This window comes from Anopheles bellator, chromosome 2 (genome assembly GCF_943735745.2).
Source record: "Anopheles bellator chromosome 2, idAnoBellAS_SP24_06.2, whole genome shotgun sequence".
Taxonomy (NCBI): Eukaryota; Metazoa; Arthropoda; class Insecta; order Diptera; family Culicidae; genus Anopheles; species Anopheles bellator.
In genome coordinates, this window is record NC_071286.1 from 38,655,869 (window position 1) to 38,674,207 (window position 18,339).

Below are 18,339 nucleotides of genomic sequence, written 5' to 3' on the forward strand. Positions count from 1 at the left end.
CCGGCTTTGGAGCAGCTTCCACGTTTAATTACCCCCTTGTCGCCGACGACGAAAGCGTTGAAGGATGGAATCTTGGACCCGGTGTACCCGTCGTCACCCGGTTTTGACGTGCAGTGCGCGAAGGAATTTAAATTCTACGCAGAGGCATTCGGGAATGTTGTTATATGATCGACTACTAGCAACTCGATAAAGATTGGATTGTCCATTTTTCCCACTACAGCCAGGACACGAACTGAACCGATTTCGCGCCGGGTGTCAGGCTTCTAGGCGACTGCAATGACACCCCAAGAGTGTGGACACGTATCACAGCAAGTCTGTCTCCCCGACGATGCTGATGGCCCCAGAAGGCCGGGTTGATTGGGTCGGTGCCCGTTCTGTTCTTTAACTATCCACGCTTACGGCGCGGATACAACATCGCTAAATCATTGATATTCATTGCCCATAAAATATGCACATGAGAGCGCCCGGCCACACCGGGGGACAGCCTTAATGCCACAGACAACAGACGACGACCACGATAATAGATGCAACACTAGTGCGCAAAAAAAGGAGTTTTCCGCGCAGTCCGCGACGGTTTCATTATGCCCCTCTCTCATGCAAATGATGGACCTCTCCCGGTAGCCGAAGGCGGCATCAAGGTGAAAATGGTGGCTTCTTCGCTACCGAAACCGGACGCGAACCGGGACGCGAGGGCTGTCAAGCCGGTTAAAGGACACAATTAGTATGGAACGGGACAAGGCGAAACTAGACGTGTGCAGGAATGTACCCCATCGCGTGGAGGAAGGCTGCAGTTTAATAGTTTCCAGCCGAGGACAGGGTAAAAAACACGATTCGGCGAGATTCTGCCACCGAAGGGGGGCACACAATTAATGATCCCCTCTCCCGTCTGAAATGTCATTAAACCGGGGCATGAATAACCCCGAGTCCAACCGGGACGGAAGGGGCACCGTAGGGAAGAAACAGGATACCATAACTTTAATGGGGCGCTTTAATCGAACTAGAAACGGGGCCGCGGTGGGCCGGAACGCACCCACAGCGGGGCAGAGGAGTCCGTTTCTTATCTAACACTTTATTGCTTTCCCCTCACAGTCCAGGAGTCAGGAGTGAAGAATTGGGAAGGGCAATGTTAAACCGAAATCTAAATTCAGGCAACCCGTGCAAGGATCATCGGCGGTTGGCCCATGTTCAGAGTGGGGCACTCTGGAGTGAAATCCGTACAGTCCGTAAAAGTGTGTGTCGCTCTCCACCAAACTGTTGGTAAAAGATATCTGGCGCTGACGGGGCTATCATCGCCGAGAAGCATGAAGCCATAAAACTGGAAACGAGCGGCAAGCATATCTTGCCAACTTGGCGCGCTGGTTATGCTTCTTGATACACCCCGCAGACTTGCTTGTTTGGAGAAGAACATCGTCGTCCTGCTGTCGCCAGTTCGATGAGCAAGTCCAGTCACCAACCAACCGAGTGTCCGGTTCTCCGTCGCCCCTTGAGCTCTCTTTCTCTCCCGAAGACGATTGCTTTACGGGACACGCCTTGGGCGAAAGGGAGTACTGAACTGTGTGGCGGCCTTAAAGTAAACAAGGCTTCTTCTAAGACCTATCCCAAGGGAAGCGTGGCTCCACGCTTGGGATTCTTCGGGTTATGATCGCTATGTGAAGTTGGTATTAGTAAGGGCCCCCGCCCGGTGATTGATTGAATGTTGCGCGCCTTGGTGTGTGGTGGACTTCCACAGACGGGTCCGGAAAAGTGAGAACAGTTTGTACAAACAAAACCCCCCAGGAACCGCTCGGCGAAGCATTCCTCGGGTCAATGTGACTGATAAATCTTTCGTCGTCAAGAATCTGTTTCTGGGACGGCTTCCGTTCCGTTGGGTTGGTAAGGGTTAGAGAAAAAAAAATCGAAAGTACCCATGGATTAGACCTGTCCCATATGTCCCAATATACAAATAAAGTTCCTCAACGGATGGGCGGACAGTCGTGAAGTGTTCGACACTTCGACACTCGACAGAGTGTTTTATAGAGATCGAGGAGCAAACTATTGATTGTGGCTGTCGCTGTATGGAACGTCGTGCCGTCCCTGTTGTTGGTCCAAGTTTTCAGCTTTAATATTTTTTCTTCAATTTCGAAGAAAAACGAGCCGATGAAGCCGCCAGACCAAAATCCGCACCCAACAGGCACTCTCTTCTCTTGCACGACGTGTGGGTTTTCCTGTCCCCAAATGCGACAATTCTGTTTACTATCATCACCAGCAAGGGGGGAATCAGATTTTACGTACAGTTTGAGTTGAAGACTCACCACTTTGGAAGTAAGTTCCGTTTCGTAATTGTCATTCTAAAAGTCAAGTAATCGGTAGTTTAAAATCGAAACACTTGATGCACCACCCTATACTTGCGTGCGTCCACTATCACTGCCGACGGCTATCGATAGACATCGACCCTGGCGCGGTTGGGCACCCCGTGTTCCCGTCCGTTCTTCGCGCTCCGTTTTTGACTGGACCAGATTCTAGATAGTGAAACTATCGATCGTCTGACGTGTCCGTTGGCATTCCCTTTTTCACACCGTGCCGAGAGAGTAAACATAATTCCCTCGGACCCCGGGGGCTCCGTATTCGGAGGCTTTTGCCCTGGGAGGAGGGTTGCTCCAGTGTTCCGCACCGCGAAGAAGTAGAAGAAGAGCGGGCAAGCCGGTGCGAGGTTGCGAGTCCACGGATCGAACACCAGAACGATCGCGGACGGAACGGAGACGTTGAGCTCAGGTTCCCTTCAGCGTGGGACGTGCGTGGCGCAGCGCAATGAGCACTGCGCGTCCGGAAAGGGCACCACCCTTCTTTTTTATGTATCTTGCTTCTGCCGTCGCCAAGTCGCGAGAGTGTGACAGCGGCAGACCGAGCTCCCGACAACGTGACCGGTTGTTAAGCAAACTTCAGATCGCTCTTCGATGACACTTTCCGCTCGGCACGGCAAGAATTCGTGGGCATCTCCTGTGGAATGGAATTTACAACGGCGCGTAGTATTACACCGCGAACGGATTCCGCGTGGATGTTCCGGCGGCGAAGAAAGAGAAGTGGCCGGTAAATAAGATGTGCTGCGTATGCGTGGGACAAAGTTGTAGAGTGGACGAGAGTGGTTCCCCAAGTGGTCACTCGCTCGCTTTTTGTCTGGATTGCGCGGATTATCGCTAGGACCTGTAGCGACGAGCGTCAGAGGATGGTTTTAAATTCTCCAACTTTATTTCGCAAGAACCTGGATTCTGCACATTTTCGAACCCGCAAATTAAGCAAAGCTTACAGCGTTAAGTGCAGGCTCTCAAGAAGGATTAGGACGTTCGGTCAGTGGAAGCATTAGTTCCGCTAACGCACGCCCGACAATTGCTCGCTGGTAATTTTCCTATCCACTTGCGGTCGTCTCGAGCAAGATTTGCAACGAAAACAAAAAAACGGGGCAAATTGCACACCAAGCCCCACGGACCACGGCTACAACACCTTTTCCGACGAGAGCGTGCACAGATGCCTCTCGTCCGGAGGGCGAGAGAGAGAGGTGTTGAGTTTGACAGGCAAATTTGTGGGGTCCCCATTTTGCGTCAAGATGTCAACACGGATTACCCTTCGAGCGATCTTCGTTTCACTCGCCGGACAGTCTCAACTGTGGCGTGGTTAACACACCGCACCACCCCGCTGACCAACTGGCCCCCGTTATGGTGGCCGCCAACTGGCTGTCTGACTCGCTGGAGACTAGCTGCGTTCCCCGCGTCCTTTTTTGTAGAGTTCGTCCGGTAAAAAGTCGATCGGCCGCAGATTGGCAGGCAGCAGCATGTACGCCGCGTGGGCACTCCGCTTCCCGGTGACACGAAGATTGCAGAGTGTGTAGCATCATGTCAGGCTGTGTTTGGGTTTGGACTCTTCGCGATCAACACCGCTGTCGCTGCTGCTGCTGCTGGTCCATTATTGAACCTGACTGTGGGCCGATCATTCTGAGCGTATCCCGCGGACGAAACACTAATTTAGCCATTAGTCACTGAACCGAGGGAACCGAACCGACCGGGAACGAGGATCCGATCCAAGGACCGCAGGATGTCGTTTATGGGCAGACGATTCTTCCACGACTTCTTGCTTTCGGGCATGTCGTTGGTCCTCAGAGCTCACGGGGATATGGGCGAGGAATTTTGTCGATGTACAAATTTAGCTGACACTAATTGTGGGTTCTGGGGGGGGCCCAGTTCCAGTCCATGTGTGTCTATGCCGGACTTAACACCTGCCGCCGGAATGCAACCGGCAGCAGAGGCTGCCCTTATGCTATGAGCACACACAGTTGTGGTGTTTTTGCGCTGCCTCCCGCTACTTACCATTGAACCGGACGGCCCGGGCCCCGAGCACGGACGAGAGCTTGGAGATGTTGTCTTTGGTGTTGCGCTCGAGCATCGTCTTGGAGTGCAGGGCGAGCTTGTGCTCGGTGGTCTGCGTGCAGCAGGTTCCCCCGCCGATCGGGACCTCACAGTGACGCAGCGTCAGATCTGGGGACGTAGAAGAGAACAGGCGGACCATAGTTAACATCATTCCGAAATGGTTCATAAATTAGCACGCACGCGGCACCGTCGCCGCGGGCCCCGTGTCGTGGTGTAAAACAATGTTGTCTACACTGCGGCCTGATTAGCCTCTGCCTTCCTCGCTCTTCTAGGTGTGTCTTCGCCCGAAAGGGAACTAGGTTTAGCAAACTGGGCAGATAAGCAGACCCCTTAACTGGCCGAGTGCCTGCAAACATAGTACGGTCGGTGCGCGGGTTGACTGGAGTAGAGGAATGTGAATAAACAGTGCACTCTGCAAACGCCCGAGCCCGAGTTCCGCCGGGTCCACCAGTGCCCGGGAGTTCACTATCAAAAGGCCCACCGACGACGACGACGACGACGAAGTCGCGCTATTTGAGGAGTCTCACCGAAAGGAAGTCACCAAGTCTGCGCTTTCCCGGCCGCCAGTGGAAATCTCTCGCCACCGTCGTAGGGCCCGCTGTCCACTACGTACTGATCTTCACCGTACACACACCTGTTCCACTCCTGTCCCACCCGCGTGCGGGAGGGCGTGAAATGCGGAATGTTTTACAAGTGTGCCGCGCTGCGCCCGGACATGAAAAAGGCCGCCGCCGCCGCCGCCGCCGCTGGGAGGTTGTGAACCAACCACCTTTTTGTTTTTCATTCCCCGCTGGGTGTTGGGTTCATACAAGGCTGTTCAATAAGTTCGTGTGGTCGATAAGAAAAACACATTTTTTTTATTTGAAATACGGCTTTATTATTCAGTATGGCCTTCACTTGTTCCAAGGATTTGTTGTTATTATCCTTATAGAGGCTTTGAGCTTGACGCTTCTTTCGTCCCTTCAGAGAGAGAGATCAGAGTGACTTGTTCCAAGGAGACTCCAATTTATAAATTCCATCCCTGAAGTGAGAAACGGGAAGGGCTTCAAAATACGCTTCCGCAGCTGTTATGACGTCATCATTGGATCCAAAAAGCTTTTCACGCATGATTTTTTTAGGTCTGAAAACAGATGGAAGTCGCTAGTAAATACGGTGGCTACTCCAACAATTCGAACAGAAATTTATGGATTTTTGCCATTTTCAAAATGCTCTTGTGACCTGGTGGATTGTTCCATTTTTGGCGAATGCGGTCCCCATTTTGCCAACAGCTTTCAGAAACCCAAAACTTCAGTCAAAATATTGGTTACTGCTTAATGAGATGCTTAGGCCTTGTACTAAATCTCTTTCAGTCATTCGACGATTTTCCAATACGGTATTCTGTATTTTTTTGTACGATTTCAGGTGTTGTGTCTGTGTTTTGACGCTTTTGACATGGATCCTCTTTAAAGCTAGTACGACGACGTTTAAACTCAGAAACCTCCATTTTAACCCCCTAATTGAAGGCGAAGAGTCCTTATACACTTTCAACATTCGTCCACAAATTTCCGTTCCTTTTAAACCCTTTGAAAATAAAAATTCAATCTCGGCACGATACTTGATATTTTCCATTGTAAAAAATACTGTGACACGTCGATACTAAATGGCTTGTAAAGAAAAAAAAGGTGACCGATTGTAATGAAACTTCACATACGTTCATATGAAGAGTGTCCCAATATAGCAAAAAAAAAGGCTCGCAGCTTCGTTACCGACCATACGAACTTATTGAACACCCTAGTATGTTGTGCCGCTTTTTTTCGGTTTTTCCGCAGAGTTGCACCCTCGACAGGTGGAGAGCGCAGGTCGGTGGGTGTGTGTTAGGAAAACAACATACTGTTTGTGCAAGTGTTTGCTCCCACACTGGCCTCCCGTCCTGCCGCTGCTGCTCTGCTATGCCATGCCTAACTGCTTCCGTAGATTTGTCCAGCGTGTAAGAATGCGCCAGTTGGAGACCGCCTCCGCCAAGGGGCTCGGAAAGATCAGAAGTTACGCCACCGCGGCAGCCGCTTATCGCGTGTGTTTGAACATTGGCGCGAAAGGAGGTCTTTCACCGACGGTGGTGGTGGGGACCTATGCGCTACGGGATGGGCAAAATTAACATCGCAAAATAGATTCTCCCGAAGGCAAAGGTCCCTTCAGCGCTCTTGCATATCTCTCCATCACACCGCACGCACCGAGGAGCTCCCGAGATGACGGCCCGCGTCGGGTGTCTAGGAGCTCCCTAATGAACCAAATTCCCACCGCGCTCATACGGCTCACCACCCGGAGGGGGTTTCTAAGACATCCCGCCCCATTGCAGCACACGCTGGCTCTTCTGTCTCGGCGGCAGGTCTGTAAAGATAACGGCTTCTTTAATTGTGACCAACGTGCGTCGGCCGCGCGCAGCAGCAGCAGAAGCCGCGTGCTTCATTGGGACGCAGATACTTCCGCAGAACATTGTCTCGGCTGTGGGAGAGCTGGGGACCGCCGGGACCTGGGGCGAGCGAGCTTGTGTACACATATCTTCATCGCTCGCCTGTGCCTGGCGCTGGAAGCGCCATCGTGGCCCAATGTCCATTAAGTGGTTATAATTACCGCGTCTGAAGTGTATCCCGGGACTGGTATGAATTTCCGAAGAACTTCTCGCCACGACCTCCAGCGTCACCTCCGCCGGCTTCCCAATAAAGTCAACCTCTATTAGCACTTACGTGCTGCGGCCATAGAACGACAACGGCCCACAGCATAAATCTTGTCTCTCCGGTGAGATAAAACCCGTCCCCGGAGCGGGACCCACCGATTCCCAGGGTCTTCTGTGCTAGGTGATGGAATTCCACCTGGGAGAACCCAGCCACGACGACGATGACGACCGTTGGCCGTCGGTGGCGGTATGGAACGCAAGCAGCTCGCAAGCCAGCGCCACGGCTTTTATGACACTGATCGCGACCCGGCGATCGATTCAAAGTCCGTCCCGAAGACATGGACCCTCGCCGTCCGCCCAGGTTTATGGAGTAATCGTTTCTCAAGAGGGAACTTCATCATGCCGAAGAGTGGTCATCTTAAGCCGGATTCGTAGCGTGGCGCCTTCGATCTAATCGGCCGTAGGACAATATAACGTACGCACGGTGCTACATATCTATCACATTTAATATCGAGCCGAGCTTTTAATAATTCTACGCCGCGATACGCCGACGCCGGGGACGATGGAGCAGATGGGAAGCGCGCCCATTACCGTCGGCATCATCGTAGACCAGAGTCCCGCGGGAGCCGAAGTCGAATTAATGATCGGACACAACTGCTTCGCGCGAGGATGTTCCGGCACCTGCCCGATCGAGGGAAAGACCGCGCGGGAAAACGACTTTTTCTTCGCATCGAACACATGTTCGACTTCCACCATTGGCCTGCATCGGAATGATTATCGACATATTTAACTATCCACCAGAGAGGGAGAGAGAGGCCGAAAGTGGCGACTGTACAGTGAAGAACTGAGGTGAGCTGAGAAAAGAGACACGAAACTGGAGAAAATACAGAGCCTTCGTACGCGGAGTCGCGCCCTGGAAGCGACGGAGAAAGTAATTTCCGGGAATTAAAATTAAACAAAAAAAGTTTCCCCGATGGTGAAACTCAAAAGGTCCAACCAGGGCCCTGGGCCGGCCCGGGTGTGGTTAGACTTAAATAAACAACGATGCGCCGAGGCCTAGCCTTCGACTGGCGGGGCTCAAAATAAACTCGCGGCGCGCCACTCTACTCTCGTCCTCGCCTGTTTGGTTTGACGAGTATCCAGAAACATGACCGTCCATTTTGAGCCATTAATCTTGCTAACGTTGCACGTGATAATTCCAATTGCACGTGTTGCGCGCGCCGTTTATTTATTCGTCGGGGCGCGTCGGACCGGCTTCAAGTACAAAAATACATTAACCAGTCCACCACAGGGCAGTGCACGTAAGCAAACGTTGATTACCACAGCACCGAACATACTACAGCTTCAACGGGACCAGCAACATCTGGCCTATTAACTGAGCGATACTGGCTAGCTGCGGCTACGGGATTGCCAAATATTCAACTACGACGGGCCAGCGGGGCAGATTGGAGTCTGCGGACCTTTTTTATGTGGTCCGAAGAAATGTTCCAGTGCGGGAACTATTTTTGAAGAAGGAAGTACTCTCGGATGTAATGAGGCGGACTGAGCTAGCGTAGATCAGAGCAGAATCGGTCCGGCCAACGATGATTTTGCTATTTGCCCTCGCCATTTCGGTCTCAAGCCAGCTACTCGGCACGCCCTTAGCGAAGACTGAGAGGATCTATTTTTAGGTTACGCATAAAATTGCATAGCGGACCACCATCACCACCATTTCTTGGATGAGTTTATGCAATATCTATAGCCGACCCATAACGTGCATGGAGAGGTTCAACGGAAACTGAGGAATTGTTTTCACTTTACGAAACATGACCAGGGGGACCGAATACTAGTGGAGCCAAAATATATCGGGAATTCGCTTAAAACTCGATTTTTCTCTAATTTTCTAAATTTATGTAATGGCCTTTAAAATAATCCCTACTCTACGCAATACATCTGCATCTACATTTGTTCTAATTTTCCAAACAGCCTGAATAGTTTTGAAAGCCTCGTTAAGAATAGCCTTCAACACATTCTTCGTTTGGACTATCTCAACTAATGACGGTACAAGGTAAAAAGACGAATAAGGTAATTGTGGAACAATATGGGGCAAGTTGGTGTTGAAATGATCACGAAGTTGTGATGTAAAAACATCGCGAGGAATTCGCTTCCGGAATTGCTTTCTTCCAGATGATGAAAATCAATGAGAAACCCAAACGCTACATTGTGAGTTACAGGCGTACAAAGAATAGAAAAGGGTAATGCAGATTGGAAATTAAACGGCACAACACATGTACACCGCAACAATCGACCAGAACGATCACTGAATGACGATCACCAACGTAGTACATGCCACACAAGACCAATCGGAGCGCCGAACGCGCTTCAAACAATTGAAGCCTTCCCATCCCAGGTGTTCTACAAAAGCAATAGTCGGACAATCACTGTGGACACTTTCTTAGGCAGTGGCGTCGTGAATGAAAGCGCAGGCCGCGCACCATCGTAATGCCATCACAACACGCGTCATTAGTTCCGGAGTTTCGTGTTTCCTCGATGATTCCGCCACCCAAGCGGAGCGAACGGAGGAATCGGCAGGCAAGTCTCGTCGAGCGGAAAGAACCTTTGAAAAAGGGACGAAGTCGCCGCCGCCACCGCCGCCGATGCCAGCTGACACCTTCATCGGGGCCCACCGGAGACGGTGACGGTGATGGTATTTTTCGTGCTTCACGCGTGATCACCCACGCGCGCGCACGCGGCCCAAGATGAGTCAATTCATTGTCACTTATTGGAGAAAGCGAGAGAGAGAGAGGTCAAGCCGTCGTAAATTGATGCCTAATTTTGGGTTTCACGCCGAATGATGATCCCACGGCCGGCCCAGAAAGCAGTCCGTTTGCCGCGCGAGATGGCAATCCCTGGTTGATCGGACCAGGATCTTCGGCAGGATCGCGTTGAAGATCTTTGTAGACAGCCCTGGTTGCGGAAAACGAGCAGAAATCGACGCGTTCGGACAGCCAGTAATTAGTGATCGTGAGGGTGTTGAACAACCTCAAACATACACCAAAAAAAAACACCTCAATTAAGGATGCGTACCGGAAACGGAGGGAGGGCATGAATCGGTTCGCTCGGACGCCTTGAGGTGTGACAATGATCACCGCCCCCGGGGCCGCCAGGTAATTGACACCTAGCCTATGCTGTGCGTGACAAAGCGGGAAGCACTGAAGCATAATCCGAACCCCGCTCTCCCGCCCGGGGAAGTTCCACCACGTCCGAGAGCACCCAGACTGTCGGGGTGGTCCGTCGGGCCCCGGGGTTCGGGAAAAATGGGAAGAGTTCCCAAACGGCGTTCGGAGCCGAGATTCCGGAACCGCACCGAATGGTGGAAAATCGGACTTCGGGGCCGAGCTAGGAGCGTGCGGTTCTCGGTGTAAAGGCGGCAGAAAGCGAGCGACGGGAAGGGAAACGAATCGGTCACAATGGAAAATAATCAGAAAATCGGGCTACAAATCTTCATTGGACACGCTCGGTGTGCGGTTTTTAAGGGGCCATAAGCCGTGCCGGTATTTGTGCGCGACTGCCGGGCTATGTACATCTTCTTTTTTTTTTTGAATACCTCTCTATGCGTCATCGCCATTAGCTTGGCGGTCTTTGGATCGAACTGTACTGCTTGTCTCTATAGTGCCGTCGTCATTCCGTTCAGAAGAAACTAACGTTGACAGGCAATGCTATGATTATTGCAAACAAAATCTTAATTTTAAAAAGTGCAGCAACTCAGAGAACATTTAAGAACACTATAGAGTTGTGAACGATAGCTCAATTACAACCTATATAATTCTACAACTCGTCCATAGACCATCCGATCAAGCGGCAGACGTCAGTTCGAGCTCTGACAGTGGACATCAACTCTAACGCACAACCCCTTACTTGCTGCTAATACGACTCTGCCCGTTCTAACGGCAATATAATAACGCTACAGCTTCCCGAAACGAAACAATCAAATCTTGGCCAGCCCAGGTCCTGCCGCGAAAATAAATTAAAACTTCATTTCATTAGCGCTCCATTTTGGGTAAAGGTTTTACACTTAAATCACGCCACGTTCACGCTACACTCACAGTAATTGCCATATTTACACGCACAACAAGAGGCGTCTCTGTTAGACGTAATATTCCACACATCATGGCCGTTAATTTACTGGCGTGGACCTGGAGTCTGGTGGCGAAAACCTCCCGACTCGGAACACCCGCAGTGCGTGCGACTGATTGCCGTCGGGGGCAAGAACAGATGGCCCCTCAGATGGTAGCGTAACTCCGTACTAACTTTACCACCCTTTTCGAATTATCGCATAGTTATCGTTATCGAATTAAGAGTAGAACTCCGCTGGCCACCCTGGAGAGGGTGTTTAAGTGTTCGGCCCCCGGGGCCAGACCTGAGCATGGACGATGAATCATAGCCTTCATCATCACCAGAACTTGCTACTCTTTGGGACGTCAGGCATGATCGTAAAATGGGATACAGTTTTTAATTTCTACCCATATTTACATGCTCTTTAACCATTCGGAGGCAGATAATAAACCTCGGGGCTACCGGCACCGAGGGGATGAGACCCGACCTGTTGGAAGTAAAGAAGGTACGAGATAGCGGGACAAGAAAAGAAACGAATCCTGTGTGGCCACCCCGTTGGCCGTTCCGACGGGGTGTGGGAGAATTGTCGAGATTAGACCGTCGTGGCAACCCAAAACTGAGTTCTTCCCAACTCTCCTCAGCGTTCCCATGGAAAACATAAAATCCCACCGTCACAGAGCGTTCCCCATGATCCCCGACTGACTTAATCGTCGAAAAAATATGCAACTCATAATCGGCCACACACAAAAAGGGTGCCTTCTTGGTGGTGGTGGTGGTGCTGTCCCGAGATGCGTGATCGAGGGAATATCGGGCGCCCTAAGACGGTGAACGGTTACCGGATCTTCCCGGTAACTGTCTTCGAAGATCCCACTTCGGCTTCAAAGATCCCACAGGCTTTATCATAATAAAATTGTAACAAAAATATTACTTCCCAACTCTGCCGACCGCGCAGAGGTGCGTTTCCACTTCACCGCACACCGACAAGCGACTTGCGTAGTCTTAAAACACTTATTCCTCCCAAAGGACTGCACGCAGCGTTTACAGCTCTATTAACAGAGTTCTAGCGCTCTGGCGTTAAGTGCGCACCCTTTGACACCGCGTATGCGCCCTTCAGTCTAGGTGGTGGTTCCGGTCCAGAGCATCAACCACCGAGTCGTACAAGCCTTAAGCTTCCTTCAGCAAACGGCCGCCGTGCCCGTAATCATCGCAGCTGTTATTCGCTCAATTGAGCTCCCGACAGTCGGTTTTGTGGTCGGCCAGCCGCGGCCCCTGTCGTTTCGGGGGAGATCGTTTTCTGGTTCATAAACTTCGCCTTCGCGATCGGGACGACTACCTTCTGCTACATGCCAGAAACGGTTCGGTACGGTTTCCGCACTCGTCATACATTCGGTCTCCGTTCGATCGCGCTCACCCCTTCTTCGCTCAATTATTTCGGGTAGTCTGGCTGGCCCCCGTTTGTCGGTCGATTTGGCCAAAGAGAACTTCAATCCATTTCCGAATCAAGTCGCGTTATTAAAACCCTCGCCAGAGCCCCGGAGCGTGTTCGGTTCGAAGAGGCTCGAAACTGTGTGGAGAGCGAATTTTATGGCTGAATTAAGATACCATGGCCATGAAGCATCGGCCGGCCACTCTCGATCGAGACCGATTTCGATCGCCCGGGATCGCACCGGAACACGGCGCACCGACAGCATCAAACATGTACGATCCCGTTCATTCCTCCGGCAGCATAATCTGTGTGCGGCTCTGTTCCTACCGGCGGAGGAGTGCTTCTGACGGTCGGTGGTCAGCAGAATCGGTTCCGCTAATCGTTCTGCGGTATGTAGGCCACCCCACAAGCGCGCCTTGTGAATGGTCGAAAGATTAAATTGTAAATTTCAAGAAACATCCTTCATAAACGCAGCTTTTGGACGAGAACAAAATGATGCTCCAGCGGAAGGCGCAATAGAACGCGGAGCAACGCGACTGGAGAGCCCGAACAGGATCGGACATGATCGGCGCCGTGCACGATCGGCGGTGGCGCAAAAGAGAGCGAGCGAGAATTAAAAACCATGGGAAACATAAAGAATCTTCTTTTCACCCGCCCCGCCTTCGCGTCTCGATCCTCGAGGAGTCGATCGCCGAGGAGTCTTCGATGGCTGGGCCTTCGATAAACGATTCGAAACATTCTTCGCAGCGTGCAGTGTCGAGGAGGAGCGACAGAGAGCGAGCCAGAGGGTCAGCCTCGGGACCGCCCGCCGCCCGCTGAGGAATGCAGTGAGAGAGAGGTTGAAGGATTTCGTTCCTTCTGTGCCTCGCGGGACGGGGAACGCCATTCCCGACGGCCATTCCTCTTGGGGTGTGGATTCTTGGTTTCCTTTCTCAGCCGCTTTCGGTGGTGGTGATTTTATTGTTCGTTTATCATCACCAGCAGCAGCAGCAGCATCATCATCATCATCATCCTCAGGCCCACCAATACCAGGGCGTGTCTGCGCGCTTATGCTCGAACACGGCGCAGCTCCAGGGCGCAGAAGGGCATCACATTCATTCATTCATTCATTATTTTCATTGTCCATTAGCCATTCTGGCTGCTGGGCGCCGCTGCTGTAAAGCTGGAGGAGAGGAGGATCACCGAAAGGATCCTTTTGTGCCAAACCATGTTTTGCCTCGGCACTGAGAACGTTGAGGTGCGTTGAGCGAGGGAGAAAAAATGTGAATTTAATAACACATAAGATAGCGCATAAAGGGACCGCGCTGTACACCGTACAGAGAGTTGGGTACACACACTCGAAACGGAAACCATCCAAGGACCAAAGGTCCATGCAACGAAACGTTGTCTATTATTCGCTAGTGATTGTATTTGTTTGCCCAGCTCTAGTGTGATCAACTCTTACTTTGGGCAAATAACGTGAAAAGGGTGGTCTTCAAATTACCGTAGTTTGATGCATTATGAATTCCTTCCAGCCAAATCTTGGCATCACGAAGAAGCTTTTGCATCATATTTTCGTGATCATTGTGCCACAAACACCATATTCGCAACCTCCGTATTCGCATGACTTGGCACCATGTGATCTTTCGCTAAACACAAGAGACATAACTTGAGCAATGTGTTAAAGGTGTGTTAGGTGTATCGCAACGAATAAAAATTTAAAGTGCTGGGCATACGTTTAAAAGAATAGATAAATAATGAATTAAACAAATCAGCCGACGTTTGCGTCTTTGAGCGATTCATATGATTTTCTACATACTACACTCTAATGCAGAACTTTTGGTATTGTCATATTCATTGATTGTAAAACACTGTCGCTGCGGTTTCGTGATGTTTGTTTTGTGAACATCTGCCAATGCTCAATTATGCGGCAAATAATGCGATAAAAAATAGGGTAAATAGTCGATAGTTAAAAATAATCCGCTTGCCTGTTTATCCCATTTTTTTGGACTGCTAAATGTTGAGCTCTCTTAGTCCTACACTCGCAGCGTGTCCTTGAAACAGTCGTCTTGTGCCAAAAAGCTCGTGACCGCTGAGTTTCAAAACCCCATCACAATCCTGACCGCACTGACTGAAGCCACCGTGGAGCTGGAAAGAATCTCTCAACAACCGCAGCCATAATTGCGCCCACTTAATCCGCGGTGCGGTTGAACACGGTGTCGAAGGTCGAACCGGATCGGCACGTCAATATTTGCCAATCGCCGTGCCACAATTACATAACCTACACCTCCAAAGTGCGCTTATAAACGTGATCAAGAACTGATCTTCACTTGTTTGAGCAGTCGGTTCAAGAAGAGGTTCGCATATTCGAGCGGCTTGTGTTGCGGCGGAGCGGGAAAATGCATCACGCACCCGGCCCCAAGAATGCGGTCAACTTGTTTCCACACAACCACCGCACCCCGAAATGGATGAGCAATTTTTTGGTGAGATCGAAACCCATTACTCCACCCTAGCCCCAGCATTCTGACCGCTCAACTCGAGAGGTGGTAATTTTATTCCAACACAAACTCTCCTCGTGCGAAGGAACCACCACGTGATCCACCAGGTCGGGAGGGCGGCCACGAAATGAAAAGCGCAAAAGATGATCCCGTGGCCCGGGAGGGTTTTTCGTTTACTTTCGTTCGACGTTTTTCTGCACCACACCCGCACCGGCCCGCGACGCGACGACATGTTCCCCGAGAGTCCCCGCGAGTTCCCCGAGAAGTCCCTCTTGACCCCGTTCGTTGTTGGGGAGAGCTGGTCCGCTTTTCTCTTCGTCGGTCGGTTTGACTCCGGATTTCGTTTCGCTTCGCACGCTCCGGCCACGAAGATAAATCGTTTCCGCGGGCAGTCCGGCAGCGACGGCGGCAGTCAAAGCTAACATATGCCCCGTCTCTGTTCCCACCGCGACCGGCAGCGTGCTGGGGTCACCAAAATCGGGCGCCAGGTCTCCGCATACCACCCTTGGGGATCTTGGGGATCGCCTTCACTTCGTCCACTGGGCTGCTGCCCCACCCGAAAGCACACACAGTGCTGTCCGAGCATTGCGCGAATTTTCAACCACCGCCTTCACGTTCCTTTCTGTTGCCAATTGATGTTTCCTGTTTTTAAACAACCCTTCCCCGAATGGGATTTTATCTAAACAAATTAACCTTATATCTTTTGGAAACGTTGCGAATGGAAGTGCCGGTTCAAAGATTAGCGTCGCAATAAATACGCAGCAAATGATGCAGCATGAGTTCGGGCCCCAATGAGGTGGAAAACTCGGTTACACAGTGTTGCGCCACACAAACCACCACCAACACCACTGGGCACTCTGTGGCTGTGGCTGTGTGTGGGAGCCCCCGAAAGAAAGGTGAAAATTCCGACCGAAAACCTGTTTTTCTGCCGCTCCGGCTCAGCCTGCTGCCGCCGCAGCATAAACCCACCCAGCCTGACCGCCAGGACCAGGGCGATAAACAAAACGAACGAACGGCCGACCGATCGGCGAGAGCTGTTCTCCCTTCTATCGATCATGCACGCAGCACTGCATCGCACGGGTAACTCACGAGTGCGCGCGGCTCGATCGTCTGCCCACCGCCCTCTCCACCCCAAGCAACATAAACTATGCGCTCGCGGTCGATCGACGATCTCTTTCTCTCTCTCTCTCTCTCTCTGCTGGGAGGGCGATCTCTCTTCGTGGCGCGGCCCGTGATGGAGAACGTCTTCAGGAAGAACTAAAATGAAAACATAAATCAAGAACCGAGCTCCTCTTCTGCACCGCCAACACCGGGCCGGCCGCCGCGACGTCCGAGTTATGTTGGACCATTCAATTAATATTTAATTAAATTCCTGGCGCTGATCAGCGCACCGGACACTGGAGAACTTTTCACGACTTTTTTTTTAATTAACTTATTAATGTCCGGCACCTCGTACGCGTAGAGTGAGCTAGCCACGGTACACCTCGGGACCAGCGGCGCACCAATCATGTGTTAAATCGTCTGAAAGTGTGTAAATATCATTGACCCTGTCAGACGCACGGGACGCCTGAACCTGATCGCCCTCCTGCGTAGCCGAGAGGATAGCTGGCGTCTCAAGAGAGCAGACGCGGGAAACGTTCTTGAACAATGTTTGCCCCGAGCGTACCACCGCTAGCCCTGAGGAGTTACCTTCCTAAGGAATGCACCTGGACGACCTGGACGGTGGTTGTCGCCTGGATCTGTGGGGTCGAGTGGTCCAAAGTGTGCGCCCGTTCACATTTTCACACTCTTCCTGCCTCAGCAGAACACGGCTGTTCCATCTTCCTTCCGGCGATTCGGGGTCCGACAAGTACCCTTTCCGACACGATAACACAAGGTGCGGTGGCGACTAGCAACCGGTCTCCGGCGGGGGCCTCCGGTGGTAATTTCTTCGTTGGCGCCGCCGCCGCTCTCCGTTTTCCATATGCATGTATTTTTCTGGTTTTATTTCTCCATTTACCTTCACGCTCTACGCTTTCGGGCAATTAATCCCGCCAGCCAGCCAGCGGTCGTGGCGCGGCTCGACTGTCCAGTTAACACACGATCGAAGTCCCGATGGCGGCGCCCCATCCAACCACCGCCGACCACAAAACTAACGGCGGGCAAGATAACAGACAGACTTCCATTTGGAGTCGGTCTATGCCAGAGCGAAGTTTGGGAGATTTGTTTAACGGAACGGGAATAGGAAAATGGAAAAGCAGATTCCTTCGGTGCATACTCACACACCCATACAGAGGGGTTTATGCTGGCCACGGAACCATTGAAATCGGGGGGGGGTTAGGAAAACGACGTGATTCACCCTTTCACGGGAGGTGGCTCAGTGTACGTAGCAGCGGTGGCTCGGTGTTCTTAATCTCCAAATAATGAACCGTCAGCCGGACGCGAGGTCAGTGATTTGGGCGAGCGCCGCACCTCTCGCGTGGAGGAATCTTCGGAACCCGATGGGCCGATGGGTCGAATAAATCATGCTTCGTCGGCTACTCCTGCTGCTGCTACGGCCACCGAGACGACACAGCCCGGGGCCACATCGTGTGCGCTTCCCTTTTCCGGCCGACCGCCCAAAGAATGTGCATCCAACCGGCACAGCATCAGGAGGACTGCGACTCTCTCTCTCTCTCTCTCTCTCTTTCTCGCACTGTTCCTTCACATTCCGGAATTTCTATCCGTCGTTACCCTGGCCCCAGCACTGGGGGTCTAATGGGCCTGGCCCGTCCGGCGTTATGGCTCACCCCCGTGTGTGGTCACGAAATTCCTTTTTCTGGCTCGGACTTGGCGCAACGTTCTATACACACACACATACAGCCACAGAGCAGAGCAGGGAGTATCATCGGCCGATGGAAGGTATTTGAAAACCGCAACGAAACCAGTCCGCCCCGTCGGCCGGTCCGATCCGGGCTGTTTGGACCCCCGAAAGTGACGGTGATTAATATCGATCCAGATCCGAGTCGCAAGAAAGATCGTGAACCGTGGCCCCCGGGAAACGCCGCTGGAACGGTTCGGAGCGCCCGGTCCCGGATAGGTGTTAATCTGAATTAAGGGTCTGCGCGAGAAGGCGAAATAAAGCCTTCAGAGGCTCAGTGGCCTTAATATCTTTGGGGCAGGAGGGGGGGCACACATTAATGAAGCTCCCGCTGAGCAGAGGCGGTGCTGGTGTGTGGCAGTCCGCGAGCCAACTGACCAACTGGTGGTCTAATGATTTCATTTCGAGCATCGCGGCCACAGATTTAGTCTCATTAACCGACGGCAAGATGT

The 18,339-nt window shown here is 51.8% G+C and overlaps 1 protein-coding gene across 1 annotated transcript in view; it reads right to left on the bottom strand.

The window, feature by feature from the left end:
- Positions 1 to 18,339, bottom strand: part of LOC131207503 (glypican-6) — a 47,985-nt gene that overhangs the window by 5,660 nt on the left and 23,986 nt on the right. Inside the window, exon 2 of the mRNA XM_058200119.1 lies at positions 4,338 to 4,505. Within this exon, the coding sequence (XP_058056102.1) occupies positions 4,338 to 4,505 (168 nt within the window). The remainder of the gene's footprint in view (positions 1 to 4,337; positions 4,506 to 18,339) is intronic.